Raw genomic sequence first — 24,818 nt, forward strand, 5'->3', positions numbered from 1 at the left:
GCCCTGGGCTAGCAAGTCAAACACCTGTTAGCAGAGAATGGTGGTTTTAACATTCTGTCTTTGTTTCGGATTCCAAAGGAAAATAAATGCCATGTGATGTAAACGCCAGGCTGACTTCCTTCATGACGGGGCGGGGAAATGTGTCTCCAAGGAGGGGAAACTCTGACGGTAGCTCCTTGGAATGACTGGAGGACACACAGTCTTATAAATCAGGTTGCATTATAGAGTACATTAGAGAGGCAGCTTTCTCATACTCTAGAATGGCTTGCAGGACAAGTCGTGTCCAAGTGTCAGGACCCTTGGGGCCCCTAGTAGACCCAGGATGAGCAGGAAGGACTTGGCCCAGTATGCTTGCAGGTGGGTTCGTGTCTTAGGCTGGGTTCTCTAGAGAAGCAAAATAAGTAAAGTGTGTAAGTATATATATTTATATATACTTGGTTCACATGGTTGTAGGGGCTGGAATGTTCCAAGTTCGTGGATAGAGGCTTCTGATTCACATAGCCACAGGGACTGGTGAACCTAAGATTGGCAGGCTCAAAGAGCAAGCCTCTTGCTCACAGGCTGAGAAGACAGACGAATCCCAAGATTGGCAGGTCAGCTGCTAGCTCAAGTACCAAGAACCGGGGGTCAGCTGCAGGATCCAGAGGGAACAAAAGCCCAAGAACCTTGCCAGAGTGTCCATTTATATTTGATGCAGGCCACACACTTAAGGAAACTCCCTTTCAACTGACTGGCTTTTCACAGCAGATCCCATCATGGAGGTGATCACATTGTATCAAATCTCATCATGGAAGTGATCATAAGACATCATATGACTGCCAAACCACTGAGATGAGGAACATGGCCCTGCCATGTTGACACACAAGCATCACAGTTCTCTTGGGCAGAGAGGCAGTGATGCACCAGAAATGTCCAGACAGGAAGGAGTCTGGCATCCTGTAAAAAATGGGATTGGAAGTGCCGCCTTTCCATGCAGGTCTGGCGGACTGCAGATTGGGAATGCTGCTGCTTTCAGCTGGATTTTGCTTTTCCCTGGGGTCCTGACTCACGGGAAGAGAGAGGGCTTCAGGGCTCAGCAGCAGCATCGGGCCGTGCTAATGAAGTGAAGCCCTACCCAGGGGCCACAGTACACAACTTGGCCAGTTAACTGTCAGTCCTGGCCATGGCCCTGGGTCAGGACGGCAAGGACCATGGCCTCACACTGTGCTCTGTGTCTCTATAGCCAGGCCCACCCCACCCCACCCTCGCTGCCCAGGCTGTCTTTAAGGAGAAGGTTCTCACCGTGTGGGCATGAGTGCCCTTCCCAGGGCCCTCAGGTCAGTGGAGGAAGGCGATCTCACCCTGGAACTGTGCAGACCTGTTCTCAGCCTCTGTTTTCCATGGGAAGCCTACTGGGACGATGCTCTTCCTGGGTGGGCCTGGGCCCAGGCCGTGTGACCTCAGAAAGCTTCCTGGAGGCCTGGAGCTACTGTATGCCAGGCTGCAGGAAGGGCAGGAGCAAGTGTGAGGCCGTGGTGGGGCACCATTGGCTTTAAGTGTGCCGTCCCCAGCCGGTTTTATGTCAGGACCCTTGATTTTGTGTTCCCCATGCCTTAAGGACATCTGTGGATAGATGGTCTTTGCTCACCTTCGTACCCTGGGACCCCTCCACTGCCTCAGAGCCCCCAACAGTGCAGGTCTCCTTTAGTGGACACCTGCGGCAGTCTCCAGGGAATGCTCAGAAGGGTGTCCGCAGGTAGAGGTGACAACTGGGGGTATAGAGAAAAACTCGTTTTCTCTGTCAAAGGGCTGTGTTATGGGTCTGGTTCTACTCTGATCCTGTGGGTTGGCTGGGGCTGGTTTCTTCACAAGGCCCAAGGTAGGCAAGGAGGGGTCTCCAGGCCAGGGAGGCCCAGGACCCATGACAGTACGTGCCAGAGGAGTGGCCACTGGGGCCACAAGGTTCAAGCTGAAGAGGAGCATATGCCCAGGGGCCAGGGAGAGCGAAGGTCCCATGGGTCTGGGTTTTAGAGCACATTGGCGCGGCTGAGGGACAGAGACTGATGACAGGGGAACCCCCAGCCAGAGCCAGCACGAAGGCCAAGAGGTCTCCAGCCACAAGACGCGGAGGTGCGGTGAAGGGGGCCGCCTGGTGGGAAGGGAGGGGTCTCCAGTAGGCCACCTGCAGGCGTCCCCATCACCCAACGAGGGTCCCCATCGCTGCAAGTCCGCCAGTCCACCTTAAGGGGGGGGCGGTGGCTGGTGGGATTTCCTGCCGGAGGCGGGCCTGCGCCGCCGGGTCTCTTCAGGGCAGGAGTATGCAGCCCGTACTTCCCCGAGGGAGAATAAGGCGCCCATTCTGGCGCTCTGGGTCTCCCAGCCACACACGCCCTCAAGCACCACCGTGCAGCTTGGGCTGACGTGGCGACCCCCTTCTGGCTTTCCCTCGCTGGCCGGGCGCACCTGGGTCACTTGGTCCAGCGAGTGTACTGAGAGCTGTGAGCTCTGAAAGGCTTCGGTGGCAGGTGGGCAGGGGATGAACAACCAAGGGCTCCCTGCAGTGTCACTACTTTCGTCACCCTAGTGAGCGCTAGGGGTCTCCAGTTTGAGAGAGGTCTCCCCTGTCCGGTAAGGAATAGCACAGAACAGATGAGAACATCTGACTCCGGGGACACGCCCCGCTCGGTTTAGGAGCAGTGAGATCTACACACTAGCCCTCGAGGAACCCTGCACAGGCCACGGCGCCACCGGCGCGCGCGGGGGTGCGTGCCCGCGAGGCTTGGAGGTGGTGCGGGGCGCGTGCCTTCAGAGAGCCGCTGGCACCCGCCTGGCTGTAGCGCCCAGGACGAAGAGTGACCTGCGACGGGCCCTCGGGAGCCGCGGCCTTTCGAAGAGAAGAGGGCAGTGGGCGGACTCGCCAGGGCAGAGGTCCGGCTATCGCTCAGCCGCCCGAGCAGCCCGAATGCAGGCCGCTGGGTTAACGGCCAGGCACAGCCCCGCATCCGCTGCGGGAAGACAAGCGCGGGCCGCGGACACAGACTGGAGCGGAAGGCGCGTGCGTGGGGTGCGAGGCGGGGCCTTGCGAGGTAGGGCGCGGGCGGGGTGGGGGGGTGTCCCCAACGAGTCCGCAGGAGCGGGGGGGACCGGGCGCCCCGCCCCGCGCGCGCAGTCCCCGCCCCGCGCAGCTCCGGGTCCCCCTCTGCAGCCCGGGCCACCTTAAGGGGCGCGCTGACATCAGCGCGGCGCCGCCGTAGCCACCGCCCGTGGGGTGGGATTTCCTCCTCCGCCGCCGCCGTCGCCGCCGCCGCGGGTCCTGCGCCGCGTACAGCCCGCCCGGCCTGACCCCGGCCGGCCCCGCCCGCCCGGCCGCCCGGCCCTGGGGAGGGATGCGGCGGCGCGGCGCCCAGGATGCCCCGCAGCCCCGGGACGCGTCTCAAACCCGCCAAGTACATCCCGGTGGCCACAGCCGCCGCGCTGCTGGTCGGGTCCAGCACCCTGTTCTTCGTGTTCACGTGAGTCCGCGCCGGGGCACGGCCCGGCCCATCCGGATGGGCGATGGGCAGAGGCTGGGCTGGCGGAGGACGGGGACAGGGTCGGGCACAGCGGCCTGGCGGGGGACTGGGCCCGGCTGCTTGGGCAGAGTCGGTGCCGCGGCGTATGACTCCTCATCGTGGGCTGAGAGCCTGGGCTGTGAGTGCGTCCCTCCTGGGGCATCAGAGACAGGCAGGGCCCCGTGGGGAACTCGCGTGCCGGGTGGGCACCCCCTGAGGGTGCCGGGGAGGTCCTGGGTGTGAGGCACTGGGCCAGACAGGGAGTGTGTGCAGTCGCTGCCCAAGGTGTGGCTCCTCACCCCACAGGCCCACGAGGGAACGTGGGCACTCAGAGCCTCTAGCCTTCCCTGCAAGGAGCCCTCTGGCCTGCCCGGTCTGGGTCAGAGCCCAGATTTTCCGTGTAGGCGTGGCCTGGCCCAGCAGCCACGTGCCTAACCCCCAGGCGTGGGCGAACCCCACTGGGCTCTCTGCCCTTCCTTGGCCTCACTGGAGGGTAATCCAGTGGTTGCAGCTGGAGGGCCCAGGCCAGGCCACACCCAGGGACAGAGATTTGCACAGCCCTGCTATGGGCGGGCTGGGGCAGGCACTGGGACCCTGGAGATCAAACTTTGGGATGTGGGGCAGAGGGCAGGCAGGGCACTATGGCATCCAGCCTTAACTTCTACACCTGAGAAATAGGTCAGCTCACAGACCAGAGCACTGCCTGGACAACATGGATCCCTCTCTGTGGTTGTGGGGTTCCCCCACCCCAGGCTCCATCAGGCATGAGAAGGGGGAGCTCCAGGTTTCAGCCATGAGGATCTGCAACCACCCCCTTCCACACATCTGAGGTGAGCCCAGGGGCTTAGAGTGACCTCAAGCACCACTCGAGCCTTCCTGGGGAAGGAGGCCTCTGGGGGTGCCCACATCCAGCAAGGCATCTGCCCTGAGGTGGTGGCCCGAGTGTGAGTGGTCAGGCCCCGTTTCACCTTAGCAAGATTGAATCTGAATTGGGTATCTGTTGGGGTGGGAGAGTCCCTGCCCGCCGGGGGTAGGAGTTCTGGGGTGGGTGCCGAAGACTACAAGAGAGTGTTTTAAAAAGGCCTGTGTGGACGGGCTTATTTCTGGCATGGGCAAGCAGGCGTGTTCCTTGTCACACAGATGCTGTTGGCCCGTGGGGTGGGGAGGAGGAGAGGGGCAGTGGGCGGGCGAGCTTGGGGAGCCTGTCCTGGGGGTGCATTCCAAGGGGAATGGGTCCTGCCACGGCTTTTGAAGGAGGAAGGTCCCACCCAGTCCTGGTCCTGCGCTGGAGGCCCTGACTTCCCCGGAGGCCAGTGGGTAGTGTGGGAGTTTTGAGGGTGGGTGTCTAGGTGCTCTTCCCAGTGGCGTGGCCTCCACTTGTCTCTGTTTGTCACTCCCAAATGCTATTCATCGTCTTTTCCTGACCTTAAAAGTAACTAATGTTGTCTCCTGAGAACCGCTGAGATGCAGAACCAGGTTTTTTAAGAGATTAGAGCTGACTGCACCCCCAGATGGCCATCCTGTGTCTGGCCCTTCTTTTCCTGGGCTCTCTTTGGCACCTCCTGGGGCCATCCCAGGGCATGCCTGTTGGCTCACTTGCCCCAAGAGCCCTTCCCTGTGATTTCAAATGTGTAAAACAGTATTTGTGGCGACAAAAGGCTCGAGACGTGGGTATTCCCTGTGAACTTAACTTGTCCCCAAATCTTGGCCACGGAGGCTGGCTTCACTTTGCCAAGTGTCAGTTCTTCCCTTACTTTGTTCCTGGAAGCTGAGGTTCTGGGTTCCAGGCCACCAGTGCTGTTGAGGCATGGGGGTTTCCTCCAGGAGGCTCCAGAGGTCATTCCTGTGCCCCCCTGCCAGCCCTGTGGGTGCTCGCTCTGGCCTTGGCTGGCATGTGCCTGGGAGAAGGCGCCCTGCCCTGCAGAGGCTGGGGCCCAGGGTGCTAGCGTGGGGCCCAGATGTGCAACAGCCATCTAGCAAAACCTCAGGTGCCCTACTCACCCCCTCGGTCCAGGGCTCCCCCACACCCTGCCCCCAGCTAGGCCTGCTCCCTGGGCCAGCGCAGTTCTCCTGGCCAAATGGTCGCCTGGGACCCTGACTTGTCCCCCCACCCCAGCCTTGCTGGGACCCTCTGAGGTAGCTCGGCTCCTGAGGAGGGGGCTCTGCTGGGGAGCCAGATCTGTGGGTGCTAGACATGGTGTGGGCAGTGGACACAGTGGCCGAGTGATTCTGGCACGTAAGGTGCATGTACTAGGCAGCAACTTTTCACAGGTCCACTTCCTGGGACAGGCTCTTTGTCACCCTGGCAGCCACCCTTCCTGTGTTGGGTCCAGAAGGGTCCTGGCTCCTGTGTCACTGCCTATTTCTGAGCCTGGACCTCCCACTCCTCCTGGCTTTGCCTTCAGGGCCTCTGTAGGGTTTCTGCTCCTGCGTTTGCGTCCTGATTTTCCTGGACGGTGGTGGCCTCCAGGTCCCTTCTCTGAGTAGATGTAAGTTGTCACCTGTGGGCAGGGTTTTTTGTACCTAGGCAGGTCCCTGGGTCACACAGGGTGGGGGGCCCTCCTTCAGACCATCTCACCGGGGGTGAGACCAGCAGGACCTGAAGAAGCTGGGGAAGCAGGAAGGATGCCCAGAGGGGGTACCCCTCTCCCTGCTTTCTCCCTGGGTGCTGAGGAAGGGGGTGCGCCACCAGGCAGATTCCCAGAGAGGCCCCTCCTCCCAGAAGCCTTCCTGGCTTCCTGTTGGAGTTTGTGTCGCCCTGGGCCCCAGATGCCCTGCACACTGTGGCACACCACTGGACTAGACCAGGTGCTGGGCAGGGCCTAAACGTCCCCCCAGGCTGGGCCTCTGCCCTGCCCCTGCTCCCTGCAGAGCCCCTCAGCAGAATGACAGGGACCCTGTAAACATCAGTGGGCTGGGCTATTGGGTGGGACGCAGATATCTGGGGTCAGGCCAGGCAGGCTGACCGCTGGGATGATGCACCTGGTTCCCAGTCCCTCCCATAAACTCGGAAACACCGACAGGCTGCAGGGAGCGGCTGGCCGAGACCACATGTGAAGGTGAGACCTGCATTTGGAAACAAGTGTGAGCCCTCCCTCCTGGGACTCGCTGTGTGTGGCCCTTCAGAGCCTCAGTTTCCCCATTTGCCCAGAGTATCTGTAGGGATCAGATGGGTGGGTTGAGCACTCCGTGGATGGAGCAATCACCTTGTGACTGCCTGACCAGACCAGGGCAGAAGGGCCACCGACCCACTGGTTCTGGGCAGCCCCAGTGGGCAAGCGCCGTTCTCATACACAAACAGCATTAATGAAAAACCTGATTTAAATGAAAACATCCGATTTAAAATTTTCCATTCCACGTTAGGCTGTGGTACACACGCTACCCCTGCAGAACCCACCCCTTCCGCAGCTGGGTGATGTCTCCCTGCCCAGCCCAGGCAGGACACAGGGCCTCAACTTGGGTGGGGCCCACGTCCGTGGCACGTGTCCTGGCCCATGGCCCTGACACTGGGGGGCGGGGTGGGGTAGGGAGGAGGGCTCAGAGCCTCAGAGCTGGAAGTTCTTGCTCCCCAGGCCTGACCTCAGCCTGCCCCTAGCCTGCAATGTGGCTTGACCCCATTGGAGTGGGCTATAGAAGGCTGCCCTCTGCCTGGAAGGGCTCCTTGGAGGGAGGGCACACCCTGAAGGCCAGATACCCCTGCCAGCAGCCCAGGGGACCTGTGGCTTGTGTCTGTGACCACTTGGATTCAATGAATTCAGGGTTGGGGGACTGTTGGGGGTCTCCAGGGGCCTGCCCATGGTGGGACAGCCCTCCCCAGAGCAAATGTGGACAAAGCACCCACTGGCTGCTGGATCCGGCCCCCCGAGAGCTCACTGGACATGAAGGGGGCGCCCAGAGAGGCTGAGGGCTTGCCTGAGGCCCACACCATGGTGGCTGAGCCAGGGTTGGACCAGGGCTAGGAGTGGCAGAGGGAGGAGGAACATCTGTGTGTGTGCATGTTCATGTGTGCAATGTGTACAACTCTGCATGAGCAAGTGTGTGCATGTGTGCGTGTTCTTCCACGGGCATCAGTGTGCACAAATGTGCTTGGCTGTGTGCATGTATGTGTTCACATATGGACTGTACCTGACTTGTGGATGTGTTAACATGCATATGTGTGCCTTCTTTGTGCACAAGTGGCCTGTCTATATGTGTTTACATGTCTGTGCATATGTATGGGTGTCTGCATGTGTGTATCTGCACCCACATGTCTGTGAATGTCTCTGTGAGTATGCGGTTGTGTGCCTGTGCATGCACATGTGTTCCTGTGTGCATGTGTGTTCACACATGTGTCTTGATGCATGTTTACGTATTCATGTGTATGCACATATTCATGTGTATGCGTCTCTGTGTGCCTGCGTGTACACACATGTAAACGCATACATGTCTGCGTGTGTTCTTGCAAGTATGTGTCTTTGCTTATGCCTGTCCCTCAGCTCATATGCATTTCCTGAGGCAGATGAATTCTGGGACCTGGCAGGGCTGGCCAGTGAGCCAATTCTGATTATGGGGACCTAGGCCTGAGATCCATAGTATGACACCCCTGGGGAATGGGAGAGGCCACTCGGAGAGGTCAGGGGGATGACAGAGCATGGGAGCTCCTGATCCTGGGCCCGAGCTGGGCCTGGGGGACTGGAGATGGTGGAGGTGGAGGTCAGTGACTCAGGTCCCAGTCAGAGAACCTGCAGGCTCCTTCCCTGAAGCTTCCCCAGCCCTCACCTGGTTTGAGATGCCTGCAATGGACAGAGGCCACCCAGCTCCCCAGTGCAGGTTTCCAAACATGGCCCCCATTGCTGCCTGGCTGCTGCCCCACCTATCCCGGGGTATCTCACTCAGAGCCATGGTCCAGCCCTTCTAGCCTGGTGAGGGGAAACCAAGGCTGAGGGAGAATGAAGCAAGCAGTGCCAGCTGCCTGGGCCAGCGGGAAGCTCTGATCAGTGTGGGGGTAGGGGAATTCAGTCCTCACCCACCTGGTAGGCAAGGGAACCCCCGTAGACCCTAAGGGCCCACCTGAAGTCAGGGATAGGAGGCAGCAGGCACAGGTTCGAATCCCAGCCCAGACCCTCTCCAAGGCCTTGGGCGCATGACCAAGCCCTTTGAGTCTCTGCTCCTCATCTGCGAAATGGGGAGAAAAGGGCTGTGCCTGTGCAGGCAGGAGGGTTGGATGCATTGTGCAGGCTGGCAGGCAGCAGCGCCCAGCATCCACAGGCGAAAGGTAACAGCGACCTTGTTGCCTTGTGTTGTCATGCCAGGCCTCCTCTCCCCCCATGAGTCCTCACCCCATGGGCCCACGGCTGCACATGCTATTTGACTATCCCGCCCTCTACCAGGGATGGCTTCACCGGCATGCAGTCCCTGCAGTTGCCCAGGGCCCCACATCCGAAGGGGCATGCTTGGTTTGATGCTCTGCTGCTGCAGTCTTGAAGTTCTTGATAATGTTTTATTAAGTGGCCTGCAGTTTTATTTTGTGTGAATTATGTAGCCAGTCCTTCCCAGAGGAACGTGGGGAGCTCACTTGGTCCTGCTCCCGACTGCCTCTTCCGAGTGGGTTCACTGGCCCTTTCTTGGGGGCATTTCGCCTCCTTCCAATCCCGTACCTCTCACCTTGCTGTGCAGATAATGCTGCAGGGGCCCACTTTCCTTGCTGAATTGCATTGGATCAGAGACCACAAACACGTCCTGAGCACGTGTGTGTGCCAGGCTTCAGCCCACGGGTTGGGAAGTATGGAAAAGCACCTCCTGGTGAGCACCCCAGTGGGCCAGGGCGGGGTGTCAGAGGAGGGGCACTCCTGGCAGAGGGGACTGCGTGGTGGAAACCCCGTGTCCTCACATGTGTGCTCACCTCCTGGGACTGGACCCTGGAGAAGGAAAATGGATAACTCTCGGCTCTCGCCTGACCGGGTGTGTTGCCGTGGGAAGCGAAATCTTTAAATAGCCTCTTGCTTTCCACTAAAAATAGCGAAGTTCTGCTGCATGGAGCCTGGTAGCTCGGGCGCACGGCTGGCTCCTGGCCAAGGTAGGCTTGGGTGCCAGTGTGGACAGCATGTACAGGGTGTATCCCTACAGTGGGGGCTGCTGTGGGGATTCGAGCAGGCGGCAGGCCCCCAGACCCCTCAGAGGGGCAGAGACCAGGACGTGGGCAGTGGGACAGAGCTGGTTGGGCCCGCTGGCTCATGACAGCAGCTGGAGGAGGGGGCGAGGAACCTGTGAGAGGCCACAGGCGTTCCTCAGGAGCCGAGTGGGTGGACTCACACCTGCCGCAGGGTTGAGGCAGGAGCTGTCCAGCAGCAGCGTGTCCCCCAGGGAGGGGTGCCAGACCTGAATGGGAGGCTGCACAGGGAAGTCCAGGGTCCAGGAAGGCTTCCCGGAAAAGGGAGTGGATCAGAGCCAAGCAGTGAGAGGATGTGAAGGGGTCAGAGGCTGTTCTGCTTCTCTGGAGTAGCCAGGTTCTCTGAGCAGGCCTCTGAAGAGTGAGATGAAAACCAGCTGAAAGCAACGGGACTGGTGGGGTTGCGTCCGGTGGCTAAGACTCTCAGACCCACCCTGCAGGGCAGACCAGGGGTGATACCCCTACTCATTTATTAAACAAGGATTGGGGTACTCCCGGTGTCCCTCACACCCCAAAGTGTCCCTGGTGAGCCGTGTCCCCAGTGGTTCCTGTCTACAATGATATCATCTTCCTCTTTGTCCTGGCCAGTTTCAGCATGGCCACCTTCACGGACCCTGGTGTCTTCCCACGAGGTAGGGCCCCGTGCTGGGGAATCTCATCTGCTCACTTTTGCCAGTGTGTGAGTGGCTGACACGGGAGATCCTTAGGGAGCCTGGGGGTCCTGTTGTATCCCCAAATCTTGCTGAGCTGAGGAAAGGTCTTAGGTGAGGCCCGGGGCTGGCTACCCAGGCGGGTCACCAACCTCTTCTCGCGGTTCCATGATTGTCATAGCACAGAGGCAGAGCGTCTCAAGGGGGCAGGAGCAGCCTGCCCTGGGCTTGTGCCCAGCCCCCACCTCCAGTGAGTGGTAGGTGAAGGGATATGGCTTGGCTATAGAGCACCCCTCCTGAATGGTGTGACTCCCAGGCCTGTTGGCCCCTCCACATTTCAGTTCCCTCAATTGTGAACTGAGTTATTAAGAGACACCCTCATGGATCGGCTGCCAGGACCAGAACTGGCACTCAGGGACAAATACCACCTTGAGTGGCAGAGCGAATATGTGGCAGACCACTGGGCAGAGGTCTCTGTGGGTCCGTGGTGGCACCAGCCTCTCTTGACAGCCACATGGGGCTGACATCGGTCTTGCAGGCCCAGCCTGCATACATGTGGTCATGCCAAATCCTTTTCTATCCCCACACCGTCCTGCATCCCCACCTTTTCTGCCTGCCCCACCCCAAGCCTGGCTCTCTGGCTTGCTGTTAACTGCAGGTGCCCGTGGCTGACACGAGCCGTGTCCCCAGCGGTTCCTGTCTACAATGGCATCATTTTCCTCTTTGTCCTGGCCAATTTCAGCATGGCCACCTTCATGGACCCTGGCGTCTTCCCGAGAGGTAGGGCCCCATGCTGGGACATCTCATCTGCTCGCCTGTGTGAATGGCCATTGTATGAGCCACTAACACAGGAGACCCATAGGGAGCCTGGGGTGGCCTGGCAGAGATTGGGGAGGAGCTCCCCTACCAGGGAAGTTACCTTCCTGCCACGCCCCCACCCCTGGCCTGCAGCGGACGAGGACGAGGACAAGGAAGACGACTTCAGGGCTCCGCTGTACAAGAATGTGGACGTGAGGGGCATCCAGGTCCGCATGAAGTGGTGCGCCACGTGCCATTTCTACCGCCCACCCCGCTGCTCCCACTGCAGTGTCTGCGACAACTGTGTAGAGGTGACCATCTGCCACCTGCCCTGCCCAGCCCATGGCCCTTTCTTGAGTTTGTCTCCTACCCACTGCTCCCTCCTTCCCCGCCCCATGGCTGAGTTCTCTGCCCGCCAGTCTCCCTGACACACTGCTCCCAACCAGGACTTTGACCACCACTGCCCCTGGGTCAACAACTGCATTGGGCGCCGCAACTACCGCTACTTCTTCCTGTTCCTGCTGTCGCTTAGCGCACACATGGTGGGCGTTGTTGCCTTCGGCCTGGTCTATGTGCTGAACCATGCTGAGGGGCTGGGAGCTGCCCACACCACCATTACGTATCCTTGGCCCCTGCATTGTCAGCTGCAAAGGCAGCCCCGGGCCGGGGGACACCTGCTCCACAGGGGAAGCCGAGGCTCAGAGGGGTTGGGTCAGCTGCTCTGGGGTCCCTAGCAGGGGGTTTGTCCATAGGCCCCTGCTGCATCCTGCCCTCAACGGGGCCTGCCATTTCCTCCTTATGCCGTTGGCCTTAACGAGCCAGAATGGTGGTCATGTGTGTGGCTGGTCTCTTCTTCATCCCTGTCATTGGCCTCACCGGCTTCCATGTGGTGCTGGTCACGCGGGGGCGCACCACCAACGAACAGGTGCAGACCCCAGATGAGGTCATGGCAGGGGTGGGGGCAGTGCCCTTGGACAGCCAAGAGGGTGGGGGAGGAGGTATTGGACTGCCCTTGGCTGGCTGGCCTGTGCAGTTATGGCAGGAAGTGGCTTCTGCCCTGGAGATCTTCAGCTGGGGCTGTGCCTGTCCTGTACCCCTGTACCACCCTGGCTGTGGACACTACAGCCACCAGAGATTCAGGGCCTGCAGATTCTTCAGTTTCCTGCAGGGACAGGCTGGGGTGTCCTGGGCTGGTGGCACCCCTGGGCTGATCCCGCCCACCTGCCTCCCTGCCTTTCCCCCTCTCTGCCCTGGCCTGGTCCCTGGGTGGCCAGGTTGGCTGAGGGGTCCCGTGTCTGCAGGTGACGGGGAAGTTCCGTGGGGGCGTGAACCCCTTCACCCGTGGCTGCTATGGGAACGTGGAGCATGTACTGTGCAGCCCCCTGGCACCCCGGTGAGACCCGGTGGGCAGAATGGAAAGGGGCCTCTACTGGGCGTGGGGTGGGGAACCAGGACCATTGAGCCTGGTGCATTCTGTCCTGGGTTTGTGTGCGGGCTGCTGACTTCTGCGCTGCGCAGGTACATGGTAGAGCCACCCCGGCTGCCGCTCACTGTGAGCCTGAAGCCACCCTTCCTCCGGCCAGAGCTCCTGGAGCGTGGTGCACCGCTCAAGGTCAAGCTTAGTGACAACGGGCTGAAGGCCAGCCTAGGCCGCAGCAAGGTGGGGGCCCTGAGGTGGGGTAGGGGATGGGTGGAGTCAGAGCCGTGGAGTGGGAAGCAGGCAGATTGGAGGGGCCTAGGAGAGGTGGGCGGAGTCCCTGGATGGCATACATAGTTAAGCGCTCCAATACTAGCTGAAAGGTTGTCAGTTTTAACACACCCAGAGGTGCCTCGGAAGATAAACAGGCCTGGCGATCTGCTTCCTAAAGGTCACAGCCCTGAAAACCCTATAGAGCACAGTTCTACACTGCACACATAGGGTCACCATGAGTCGAAATCAACGGCAGCTAACGACAATAGAGGAGGTGGAAGAGTGAGGGGGTTGAGATCCTAGGAAGGAGTCCCCAGTTAAAACCGCACCGTTCATCATACCCTGCCCACCACTGATCCCACCCTTCCCAGTCAAAGGGCAGCCTGGACCAACTGGACGAGAAGCCGATGGACCTGGGGCCGCCTCTGCCCCCAAAGGTGGAGGCGGGCACTTTTAGCAGCGACCTGCAGACCTCGCGCCCGGGCAGTGCCGGTGAGGTGGGGGTGGCTTAGTGGGCGTGAGGGAGTGTGGAATGGTGACCTGTTCGACCCTAGTCTGACCACTGTCCATCTACGCAGAGAGTGCCCTGTCTGCACAGAGGACCAGTCCCCCAACACCCGCTATGTACAAGTTCCGGCCTGCCTTTTCTACAGCCCCCAAGGCGCCCTTTTGTGGCCAGGGAGAACAGGTAAGGAAGCCCCTGCCCCTGTCAGGGCAAGTGGTGTGGGTGCCTGCAGGACCCCATCCAGCAGGGCTAATATGGGTAGAGGAGAGCAGGGAGGGCTGGTTCTGGCCATCCCTCAGCAGGCATTGCCAGTAGGCGGCTGCCCCCCTGCCCTACATGCCAGGATGCCTGGAATTCCTCCCTTAGTCACTCCATAAGGCCCACGGGAAGACTTCAGAAGAATTTGAAGTTTGAGAAAGAACATTTTTTCCTGAGTTCTGAGGCCTGTGCTTTCTCTGTGGAGCAGTTGGCTTCCCTGGGGATCCTAACGACCTGACCCCACATGCACCAGGGCTGCCCACTCCCTCCTCTCAGGGCCACTGGGCCAGGCATCTGGGCTTCCCCAGCTTGGCTGAGCCACATGAGCACACAGCAGCGCTGCCCAGCAGGAGGGCCAGCTCCTCTTGGGAATTGCAAGGGAGAGGGCTTTAGGCACTTTCTCTCTTGTCACCTTCTTCCTGGGATTGTCCTGGCTGCCACGGAGGATTCACGCCGGTCAGCCAAGTGTGCCGAGTCCTCGTTTGCCCGCTGTCCCCACCCCTGTTCCCTCTGGTTTTGAGGCTCCACATACTCTTGTCCCCAGGCCAGGCCTGTGTGTCCTGAATCACAGAGAGCCGAGGAGGCTCCTCCCCTGTGCGCCGTGGCTGCCATGAGTACAGGGGTCATCCTGGCTCAGTTGCAGACCCAGCCCCCGTCCTTGTGCCACAGCACCCCGGCTCTTGGGGCTGCAGCAAGTCCTTGGAGGCCCCTAGCTGGCTCATGTCGGGTGTGGCCTAGAGTAGTTGTGTCTCCTCAAAGCCTAGCTCCTGGTACTGCTGTGCCATCCTGGCACAGCCACTGCAGGGCACGTGGCCTCAGGGCTTCCACCTCCCCACCTCAGCAGTCCTGGCACAGCCTCTCCCTGCTCGCCTCTGCCCTGTCCCAACTTCCTTGGGTGGGAGAGGAGGGAGTGGTCAGAATAAAGAGCATCTGGAGGCAGTCAGATGGTGCGCCTGGCACCAGGTTTAATGTCACCAGGGTTGTAGCCACCATGTAGGTCGAGGGCTTAGTAGCTGTAGGATGACCTGTCCCCCACAGCCAGTAAGTGGCTGAGCCCTGGCCGGGCAAGATGGCAGGCCAGCAGTGGGTGGACATGTGCCCCCTCTCCCTGCAGGTCCCAGGCCCGGACTCCCTGACCCTGGGAGATGACAGCATCCACAGCCTGGACTTTGTGTCCGAGCCCAGCCTAGACCTCCCTGACTATGCACCTGGCGGCCTGCACGCGGCCTATCCCCCATCTCCTCCGCTCAGCGCCACTGATGCCTTCTCAGGAGCCTTGCGCACCCTGAGCCTCAAGGCTGCAGGCCGGCGGGGTGGGGACCACATGGCCCTGCAGCCCCTGCGTGCTGAGGGTGGGCCTCCCACGCCCCACCGAGGGCTCTTCGCCCCCCATGCACTGCCCAACCGCAATGGCAGCCTGTCCTATGACAGCCTGCTTAACCCCGGCTCGCCCGGGGGCCGCACGTGCCCAGCCCACCCCTCGGCCAGTGTGGCTGGCTACCGCTCACCCTACCTGCACCCAGGAGCAGTGGGTGAGCCACCTCGGCCCCCACCCCGCAGTTTCAGCCCTGTGCTGGGCCCCCGGCCGCGGGAGCCCTCGCCTGTGCGCTACGACAACCTGTCAAGGACCATCATGGCCTCGATCCAGGAACGCAAGGATAGGGAGGAGCGTGAGCGGCTGCTGCGCTCTCAGGCCGACTCACTCTTTGGCGACTCGGGTGTCTATGATGCACCCAGCTCCTACAGCCTGCAGCAGGCCAGCACACTGTCTGAGGGCCCCCGTGGCCCCCCCGTGCGCTACGGCTCCAGGGACGACCTAGTGTCGGGGTCCAGCTTCGGGGGCGCCCGCAACCCTGCCCTGCAGACCTCACTGTCCTCTCTGTCAAGTGCAGTGAGCCGGGCACCAGGGACATCGTCCTCCTCCCTGCAGGCTGATCTGGCTAATAGCCATGCCCCAGGGCCCCGGCCAGGCAGCGGCTCACACAGGTCACCGGCGCGCCACGGACCACCTTCCCCACCCAGCACCCCGCGGTCGCCCTCCTACACAGGTCCCAAAGCTGTCTCCTTCATCCACACAGATCTTCCGGAGCCACCACCCTCGCTGGCTGTGCAGAGGTGGGTGCGATGGGATGTGGGTGGGTTTCTTGGCACAGGGCCACAGCCCAGCCACCTGTGGCTGTCTGGTCCAGCCCTGCAAGGTAACCTCGGGAGGCCACTGCTGGCCTCTGGGTTCAGCATGAGAGCTGCTGGTACAGGGCAGGTGGGCATGCCTCATCCCAACTTGAAGGTTCCTGGTCAGCCTGTATGAGTCAGAGGGGAGAGAGTGGCCCCGCTTCAGGGACACCACAGGCATGTCTTGAGCCCAACACACCTTTTCCCAGAGCTGACGTGGACCGTGCAGGGACAGGCCCTGGGGTGTCTTCTTGTGGAGGTGGGACGTGGCCCTCCATTGGCAGTGACCTCCAACCTCCCTGTGCTGGGTTCTTCCTGCACACGTCCAGGTGAGCCTGTTCAGGCTCTCCCGGGCCCGCCCTGCTACGTCCCCGGGAGGTGGGGTGCTGGGGCATCACTGCCTAGCAGCCAAGCATGCCACTTTGGATGCCAGGGCCCAGGCCCTTGGTGAAACATAGAGCCCTGGGAAACAGAGGCTTCCTGGCTCACAGATGGGGAAACCAAGGTTGGGAGAGAGCAGGCTTGTCCCAGAGCCCCCAGTGGGTATGCTGGCCTGGCTGTCTGCAGTGTCAGGGCTGTGCCAGGTACCACGCCGGCTTCTCCCTGGCCTAGCAGTCTTGAGCATAGCCTGAGGTGGAGACTGAGGCTCCAGGGAGACCCCTGCTGAGGCTGCGCAGCCGCAAAGGGGCTGGACACGAAGCTGTGGGCAGCCTGGCCTGAGCATGGCCTCCCCGGCGCACACTGCAGGAGGTGGTCCCTGTGGTGGGTGTGTCAAGCAGGGAGCCTGAGAGCCCGGTGAGGGAGCCAGCAGTGGTTCTTGGGAACCCACAGCAGTCAGAACACTGTTGGTCAGAGCTGGGTGGGCAGGGGCCAGCCAGGGTCACCCCGGGGCCCCCAACTCAGGGCACCAGGACAGATTGGGCACAGGCTCACTTGGCCTCCCCATACTCTCTGTGGCCTGTGCCAGCACGGATTGCCAGGCTGCTGGGAGGGACTGAGGGGCCGGGAGGGTGACGGTGACCGTTCTGATAACATCCCAGCTGATCTTGCCAGACTTCCTCTCTGTAGGCACTGGACTGAGCTGATGTCTGTCTGTCCTGTGACAGCACAGCGTCTCCCCTGGCAGGCGCTGCCCCCCACCCATTTCTGGGTGAGATACTCGAAGCTCAGGGCAGGGACTACCCAGGGTCATACACAGTGTGTGGTCCATGTCTGTGTCTGTTTGGTGTCCTGTTGCCTCATGTCTGCCTGTCCCTGCCATGGTCCCGTGTTTACTGTGTGCGTGTGTGTGCGCTTGTTTTGATGCAGGGACCACCCTCAGCTGAAGACCCCCCCAAGTAAGCTTAACGGGCAGTCCCTGGGTCTGGCCCGCCTGGGGCCTTCTGCCGGCCCCCCAGGGCCCTCCGCCAGCCCCGCCCGGCACACGCTCGTTAAGAAGGTGTCCGGTGTGGGTGGGACCACGTACGAGATCTCGGTGTGAGGACTGACCGCCACGTGCCCGCCACGGCGCCACAGGGACCGGGACCCCACAGCAACGGCCCACTCCCAACTTCTCTGCCCCAGGGATGAGAACGAGGCCCACGCCTGGTGTGGACACGTCAGTAGGAGAGAGAGAACCTCTACAGGCTTGTTCCTGGGCTCCCCGCCCATCCAACCACCCATCTGCTAGCCTGATCTATGGGCTGCCAGGCTGCAGGCTGTGGTCCCCCTATGGCTGCGGCTGGTGGGTGTGCGGGCCCTGCCCTGGCTCACAGCCTCCCCCCTTCACCAGGCTGGGCTCCAGTGCTGTCACCCAGATGTCCCCTGAGGTTGTCACCAGGCCAGTTCCCAGCAATCTCGTGGTGCCACCCATTCCCCTTATAGACGGGTCAGAGACGGACAGAGAGCCTGAGGCCCCACTCCTGTCCTGCGGTGGCCTGCGGGCTGCTGGGTTGAGGGCCCCATGTGCCCAGGCTGCACCTACACGTTGCCTTTTGAGGACCCTGCTGGAGACTTGGAGCTTGGAAAGCCTGATACCCTGCAGGGAGTCCAGCCCCAGGCCTCAGACAGCCAGCTCCAGGATGGCTCTGGGTTCTGACGGGTGGACAGACAGACAGACAGACAGCCAGCTGTGGCAGGGGTTCCCGCTCTGTGTGTCCAGTCTGGCCCCTGCTGGTGGGCATGCGTCCCTGTGTCTGTGTGCTGAGCTGCTGTGCCACGTCCAGTGTGCTCCTGCCCGGCTGCCGCCACCCTGCCCACTGCCGGGAAATGCATCCATTGAAGCCTTAACCTCTGCTCTATGCCCTTGTGGGAGCTGGTGGGGGGCAGGTGGGCGCAGGCTCAGGGGGCCAATGCTGCCCCAAGGCCGCCAAGACCAGGGACCTCACCCCACCCCTCCCGCTCTCCCTGCCAAACTGGACAATTCCCGCCCCACGGCATGCCAAGCCCCAGGCCCTGGCCCTGCGGGAGCCAGGGGCACCCATTTGGAAAGCACGTGGGGAGGAGTGAGCGCTTCTCGGGCATTGGGGCCCTAGAGTAAGCACACGACAGCGTCTGCTTGCGTTGTGTCTGTTTTATGTTTTTATATCTACATCTATATATCTATAATTTTATTAAAAAAACAAAGAGAGTCATGTGAATGTGTTCATTGGGCAAGGCCAAGCTGTGGTGAGACACAGGGGCTCTGGCATGGTGGGGTGTCCCCAGGCCTGGGCTGGGTACCAGGAGAAGTGATGGCCCACTGGCATGGGGCTGGTGTCTGGGCGAATGGTGGCCAGCTGGAGGATCTCTTGCTCCATCACCTGGCTCTGTGTTCCTGGCAGTGGCAGGACATTTGGAGAAAGACTGGGCTTCAGCTGCCTCAGGAGGGCCCCTAGGGAAGGGGACCCACAGCCTTGGGGGGATGGAATAGCAGGATAAATGGGGGCCACCTGCTGGCTCAGGGCCCTCTGGGGGGCGCTGCCATGTCTCGCAGCTGCTGCTTGTTGGAAATGGTTTCCAGCTTGTCCTCTCGCCTTTGCCTGGCAAATTTCAGGGGTGGGGTGCGGGTGTGGAGAGGAAGGGGGAGGAAACGTGGGGTGGAAGGGGCATCGGGAAGCCACAGCTTTCAGAGCTGAGGCAGCCTAGATGGGGGCTGGGGGCTGGGGGGCTGGGATGGGAGGCTGGGAGGCAGTGGATGAACCCTGAGTTTCCCAAATGCTGGCCCAGTGTGGAAGGCCTGTGAGGCCCGGGAGAGGCCAGCCTGGGTCTTGGACCCTGGCACCGGGCAACCCTGGCCCATGCTGACTTCCGTCTTTCTGCTTCTCTCTCATGGGACACCGTGGCCTGCAGGGGGTGGATCGGCGCCTGTAGCCGTGGATGGGGGCGGCGTGGCCAGCCCAGGCTGCCCCCCGGCCTGCACCTGTGCCACCTTGGCCACCATGAGGATCGCGCCCCTCTGCGGGCTCCCTGGAGCTCGGCTGCTGGGGCGCCCCACCGTGGGGCTGTGTGCCTCCTCCACTCAGCCGCCTCCAGCCTTTTCCCCAGCCTCTCGTGGCCAGAGCGGGATGCCAAGTAGGCAGCTCCAGCCCCGGGGACAGGCCCGGTCATTACTAAGGAGGCCAGGCTGCCTCGGATCCTGTGGCAGGACTGGGTGTGGGCTGGGGGCTCCCCTCTCCCACCAGCTGCACCTTACCCACTCCCAGCCGAGTGGGGCCCATGACCTGTGTCCACCCACCTCAGGAAGTCCTCACCTGCTGCCGGGGCCCAGCACCCCCATGAGGGAGGGCCTCGCAGCAGCCAAGCCCAGCACGGCTCTCCCAGGGTTTCTCGTCCTTCCTGCCCCGACGGAGCACTTCAGATGCCACTTCCTCCCCCTGGAGCCCAGGTCACGATGGGCTGGGCTGGGCTGGGGGTCTCAGGTTGCCCTGCAGGTCACTCTGCGTCCCCCAGCCCCAGCACAGGAACAGATGCCTTAACCTCCCGGAGCTGCCAGCCCGAGAGGAGACTCTGGCACAGCCCCAACTTGGCCCCCTCACCTGCCCGCCTGTACCTCCATGGTCTCCCTGCCTGGCTCATATTCTGAAGTGTCTGAGGAGGCTCAGAGGGGTTCAGAGGGCCCTGTGGCCCACAGCCCTGCAATCCCTGGGGCTGACAGGACAGGGCAGTACCTGGAGTCAGCCTTTCTCCTACGCAGGATCCTAGGCCGGGTCTGCCAAGGCTCTGGCCCAAGGCTGGGCGCCCACTCTGGGGCAATAACTCTATTTCTCCCATTTTGGGACAAGCAAACAACAAAGCTGTTCTATATTGTTCTAGAGAGTATCCCCCCCACCCATTTAACTCCCCCAAATAAAAATTTTAGTGTTTACCTTAATGGCTCTGTCCACCAACATGGTGCCCTGTCCTCTGACCCTTTGGACAGTGCCAGGAGGCTGGGGTGGATGGGGACCTTGGGCTGGGGGAGGGGACAGAAGCCTGGGAGGGCAGTGTCAAGAGGGCATGGTGGGGCCAGGGGGGGTTACCTGAGGGACTTGAGGTTACTGGGTCAGCAGGATCAGGTGTTAAGACCTAACCCCTCAGGTCATGTGGAAGGGCGGGCCTCTTGGGTCATCTGTCTCCACCTCAGGCCCTCACTGTGCCACTGTTGTTTAGCGTAGACACTCCCGCGCCCCGCATGATGCCCAGAGCCCCTCATCCCTGTCTGTCCTCGGGGACGGTCCCTGAATGGGCATATGAGGCAGGGCGGGCAGGCGGGAAGGGAGCGCACTCCGATGAAAGGGGACGGGACAGGGCACCAATGAGAGACCCTCACTGTGAGACCGACAGTGCATCTCCGAAGGAGTCAGACCTCCTGTCCCCAATTTCCATGGAAACCCACTCACATGCCTTGAGTGTCACGACTATATGTTCAGCCGCAGGCCCAGCCCTCAGGACAGACCCTGCCTCCATCCTCCTCCGGGGCTCCTGGCAGGGACGCAGTGTGGCCATGGGTAGGGGCTGGAGCGGCTACTGGGCACCCAGGGCAGCACTGGCACCCGTCTTCCTCCTCACTGGGGCCGCTGGCCGTTGGCCTCTGGCCTAGAAGGGCAGGAAGCCATCCACCTCGAGGCGCAGGAATGGGTCCAGAAGGGCCCGGAGCTTCCAGACTGTGGCGCGGCTCAGCAGGGGCGGCACCAGCCCCTCGAAAGGCTCGGGGTCTACCACGTACACGTAGGCGGTGATGCAAGCCAGCAGGGCACCCAGCAGCAGCCTCAGGGCCAGCAGCCTGTGGGTGGCGGTGGTCAGGGGGTGTGGGGTGCCCGCGAGGTGGTTGGGAGTCAGGTTCTGCTCTTGCAGTGACCTACCAGAGCTGGCCTTTGAAGGCATCGAAACAGCCCACCTGCGGCCTCGACTTCTGCTGGGAAGGGGGTCGGGTCAGAGACTGCTTTGGGGTGCGGGGCGGGGGTGTGATGCTGAGAGGAGGGGAAGGATGGGGACTCCAGTGCTGGTCAAGGCAGGGAGGTTGGGGCCAGCTGTGTTCCTCTGGCTAGGTGTCCCCCATTCCTGCCCTCTGCCACTAGAACAGCTCTGGTCACCTGGCTTTCTCGGGGGGGCCCCCTTTGGGTCTTCTCTACTTAAGTCCATTTCTCTCCTTCTAGTGAGGTCCCCCCTCACAGTGCTTCAGGGTGGGGTCAGGTCTCGAGGCTGGGAGAGGGGTACAGGATGGGGGCTTACCACTATGCAAGCCAACTGCTCTTCTTTCCTGGCCTGGGTGCGGCACTCGGCGCGCTCCCTGGGGGGACCACACAGTCAGAGCCATGCACCCCCCAGTCTGGCTCCCTGCTAATTTGGTGTCGCGGAACTGGAGGGGTCAGGGATTGATCCATCCCATCCTGGCCAGGACACCTGCCCCCATCCTGGCTCAGCCCGTGGGCCCTGAGCCCTCCACGTCACCCCAGAATCTCCAGCTGAATGTCCTCCATCTGCTCCAGCACACCCCGGATGTCCTTCTTGAGGTTCTGAGGGGAAAATTCGGTCCTCCACTTCAGCCCACCTGTGGTCCTCAGTCCACTAGGCCCACCCCTGCCCACTTGTCCTTGGGCCGCACTCTTCAGGGGACCTACCAGGAGCCCAGTGGCCTGGTTGTTCAGGGCCATGTGCACCTCGGCCACGCCATCCCACACCTGGTAGGGGAGAAGCAGTGTCTCATCCTTGGGAAGCAGGGCCTACAGATATGCTCCCACCAGGTGAGGACCTCCCCTTCTCCCCAGGCCAGGCAGGCACCTCAGTGATGGCCATCTTCTTCCTCTCAAAGGACAGGCGGATCTGCTGCAGCTCATTCTAGGGATGGGAGCACTGAGTGGGCGCGATCAGAGCCGGGGTGGCCCCCCCTGCCGTTCTCTTCCTTGCCCCTCACTGTCTCTCTGAGGGTCCTTGGTCCCAGGCCCTGGGACTCACCTGGGACTGCTGCACAAACGCCTCCTCCCCCCAGCATACCTCCCGCCGCAGCACCTGTAGGGGCCCCCTGGCCTCCAGGGGCCGGGCCCCAGCCAGGTCCGAAGGCTGCAGAGGAGACGAGAGTCAGCATGGGGTCACAGGTCATTCCTGAAAGCTGCCTGCAGGCCCATCCCCAGCTTACCCAGGCCAGGGCCATGCAGCCCGAGTGTTTGGGGCACAAGGGCAGGAACTGGTGACCTGGTCCCAGGAGGGCCTCCAGCTGCTTCTGCAGGTCCTGGTTCTGCCTTTTCTGGGGGGTGGTGGCAGACAGACAGGACCGCCTGTCACGCCTGCTCCCTCTGGGCCCCAAGTCTGGGGGTCATGCCAGGCTGGGACCAGGACTGCGAGGCTAAGGAGATGTAGGGCCTGGGAGGTATCCAAGAGCAGGTGAGAGCCCATTCCACAGGTGGACTACTGAGCCGAGGCCTGTCCCAGGGCCTGTGGGGTGCTGTGCTTACCAGGCACTGGTTCTCCTGCTCCAGCTGGAGGAAAGACTGTTCTGCAGGCACCGGCGGTGGGTTCTGGAGCTGGGAGGCAGCTGCCCTGGATGAGGCTGTGATCCCTCCCACTGGCTGCAAGGGCAGGCAGGTCCAGGCCCTGAGCCAGGGACCCTCCCTTGCCTGGGCACCCCCTGCCCTCCCCCTAAGTATAGCGGCTACCCCCCACCCCAGCCCTGCTGCCACCTCTTTTTGGCTTGCCCCTGAATGGTTGCTCTGTCTCTGTCACTGTGTCTTTCCCTCTTTGCCAAAGGTAGAGACCCTGTGTGCCTCACCCTACACCCTGGATGCCCCATCCCCTGCCTCTGGGGATGGGAAAGGCCTCACAGACCCCACAGGGTGAGTGGAGGTGAGGGAGACCAGGCAGGGCCACCTTACAAATCCCTGGTAGGGCTGATCCAGGTATCTTCCATGGCTCTGTGCTGGGGATGAGGGGCACTGAGGGTGATGATGGCTACAGGGGCCCAGGGTTTTTGGCCCTTTCATATCTCCCTGTGACCCCTTCCTTATTCCAGGTCCAGATTCTGGACCTGGGCCCAACTGCCACCCTCTTACTGAGGGCACTCAGGGTGTCATAGCTCAGGTCTCCCCTGGGGAGACTGTCACAAAGGTCTAGGCACAGAGAGGTCACAATGGGTCAGGGTGGTGGCTGGAGCCAAGGTCCTCCACCACACTTCCAGCCCACTGACCCCTGGGCCAGCACCATTCCTGATGTTTCCTCATCTGGTTACCTCTCTCATCATCTCCCAACCCATCGCATTAACTAGTTTCTTAAAATGTAACAAGGATAATACGATCACCTGGTTTAAAAAAACAAACAACAAAAAGGGTACCCATTGCAAACCTCCCTCCCACCTCAGTCTTCTCTTCCCTGGTCCCAAGTCCCATCTTTAAGAACCTTCAGTGATGGGCTTCACTGCCCAGGCACAGCCAAGCACGGTCTCTCTCTTCACAAAGAAGAGCTTATCCTACCACCTAGCTTTTTATTGCAAAGGTCTTTTAGTGACTACAAAGCACCCATCGAATGGTGGAGCCAGATTCAAGTCCCTGGTTTGTTTTTTCTCCCTTCTTTCTAACATTCCTTCATGCCATCTGTTCTACTGCACCCCCTCACTGCTCCTGGATTCCCTGTCTACATGCCCTCCTCTTTCTTGGTTCTGTGGAAGTGCATCCTCAAATAACATCCTCAGAAAAGCTTATCAGATGAAACCTGAATTCTGTGTGGTAAAAACACCACACCTCTTTCCTCTCCCAGCTTCCATGCCCCTTTGCAGGGTGACTCTGCCATCTTCACATCTCTTCACTCCTGGACTCCGGGTTGGCCTCAGGGCTCACTTTGGCTAATGGGATATTACTAGGGTGATGAGAGAAGAGGCTAGAAAAATGCTGCATTGGGCCTTGACCTCTCTTTTGCTGCTCTGGGGACCTTCTGCTGTGGGGGAGATGTGGGCTGGGTTACGGGATGAGAGGTCACAGGAAGAGACTTCTGTCATCAGCCAGCTGGCCCCAGCTTCTTGCAGATGCGTGGGTAAGCTCAGCAAGACCCAGAGAGAACAATCCAACAGGACCAGCCAAATCACCTATTCACAGAGCCTTGGGCTAATCATGGTTGTTTTAACCACTAAGTTTTGGAGCAGTTCATTAAGTGGGACTAGGTAATAAAACACTTCACCAGTCTGAAAACATCTTAATCTGACCTCATGCTTGCTGGTTATTAGGCTAAGGAAAGGATCAGGTTAGAGGGTGTTTTCCCATGGGAATGCAAAGGCCAGTCTCACAGTCCTCAGGGTTTCCATGAGCAGTCCAAGGCTTTCTCTCTAGATCTGTTTAGGACCCTCTCTTGATCCCTGGGGTACTGAGATTTCATGACGACGGAGGGTGTTCTGTTATTCCTTACACTGAATGCTTGATGGGCACATTCCATCTGGAAACTCGGTTCTACAGTTGTTAAATTTGCATTGTTTCTTTTATAACATTTCTTCTGCTTTCCTGCTCTTTTTTGGAACTCCTGTTAGTCAGATGTTGGATCTTTTGGATTAATCTTATGTGTTTTCTCCCTTTCTCCATCTGCCTTTTTAATTTGTGGGTGATTTCCTTCATATACCTACATATACATATATGTGTGTATGTTTGTGTGA

At 60.6% G+C, this 24,818-nt stretch overlaps 2 protein-coding genes across 5 annotated transcripts; one reads left to right on the forward strand and one right to left on the reverse strand.

Annotated features, from left to right (window-relative positions):
- The first annotated feature begins 3,107 nt into the window (after nt 1-3,107).
- Nucleotides 3,108-20,063, forward strand: ZDHHC8 (zinc finger DHHC-type palmitoyltransferase 8). 4 transcript variants are annotated; one of them, XM_049866412.1, is made up of 11 exons: nt 3,111-3,491; nt 10,987-11,108; nt 11,280-11,437; nt 11,573-11,745; nt 11,949-12,051; nt 12,428-12,519; nt 12,645-12,786; nt 13,188-13,308; nt 13,395-13,504; nt 14,694-15,694; nt 19,061-20,063. In XM_049866412.1, exons 1-11 carry the CDS (start codon nt 3,388-3,390, stop codon nt 19,284-19,286), a joined length of 2,352 nt encoding a protein of 783 aa, XP_049722369.1. In that variant the 5' UTR covers nt 3,111-3,387; the 3' UTR covers nt 19,287-20,063. The 4 variants fall into 4 exon arrangements, with proteins under 4 accessions (XP_049722373.1, XP_049722369.1, XP_049722370.1 ...); XM_049866413.1 differs by lacking the exon at nt 19,061-20,063 and adding an exon at nt 17,060-17,236 and having other exon boundaries at nt 3,115-3,491; XM_049866414.1 differs by having other exon boundaries at nt 3,398-4,360.
- A 722-nt stretch (nt 20,064-20,785) lies between these two features.
- On the reverse strand, nt 20,786-23,166 carry CCDC188 (coiled-coil domain containing 188). Its single transcript, XM_049865476.1, is given in 11 exon segments — nt 20,786-20,972; nt 21,052-21,101; nt 21,422-21,479; nt 21,641-21,705; nt 21,811-21,870; nt 21,971-22,027; nt 22,145-22,249; nt 22,326-22,433; nt 22,642-22,757; nt 22,760-22,838; nt 22,840-23,166. Coding segments are annotated over 11 exon segments (1,212 nt in total).
- Between the last annotated feature and the right edge of the window lie 1,652 nt (nt 23,167-24,818).

The sequence above is a fragment of the Elephas maximus genome, chromosome 22, assembly GCF_024166365.1.
Source record: "Elephas maximus indicus isolate mEleMax1 chromosome 22, mEleMax1 primary haplotype, whole genome shotgun sequence".
Lineage (NCBI taxonomy): Eukaryota > Metazoa > Chordata > Mammalia > Proboscidea > Elephantidae > Elephas > Elephas maximus.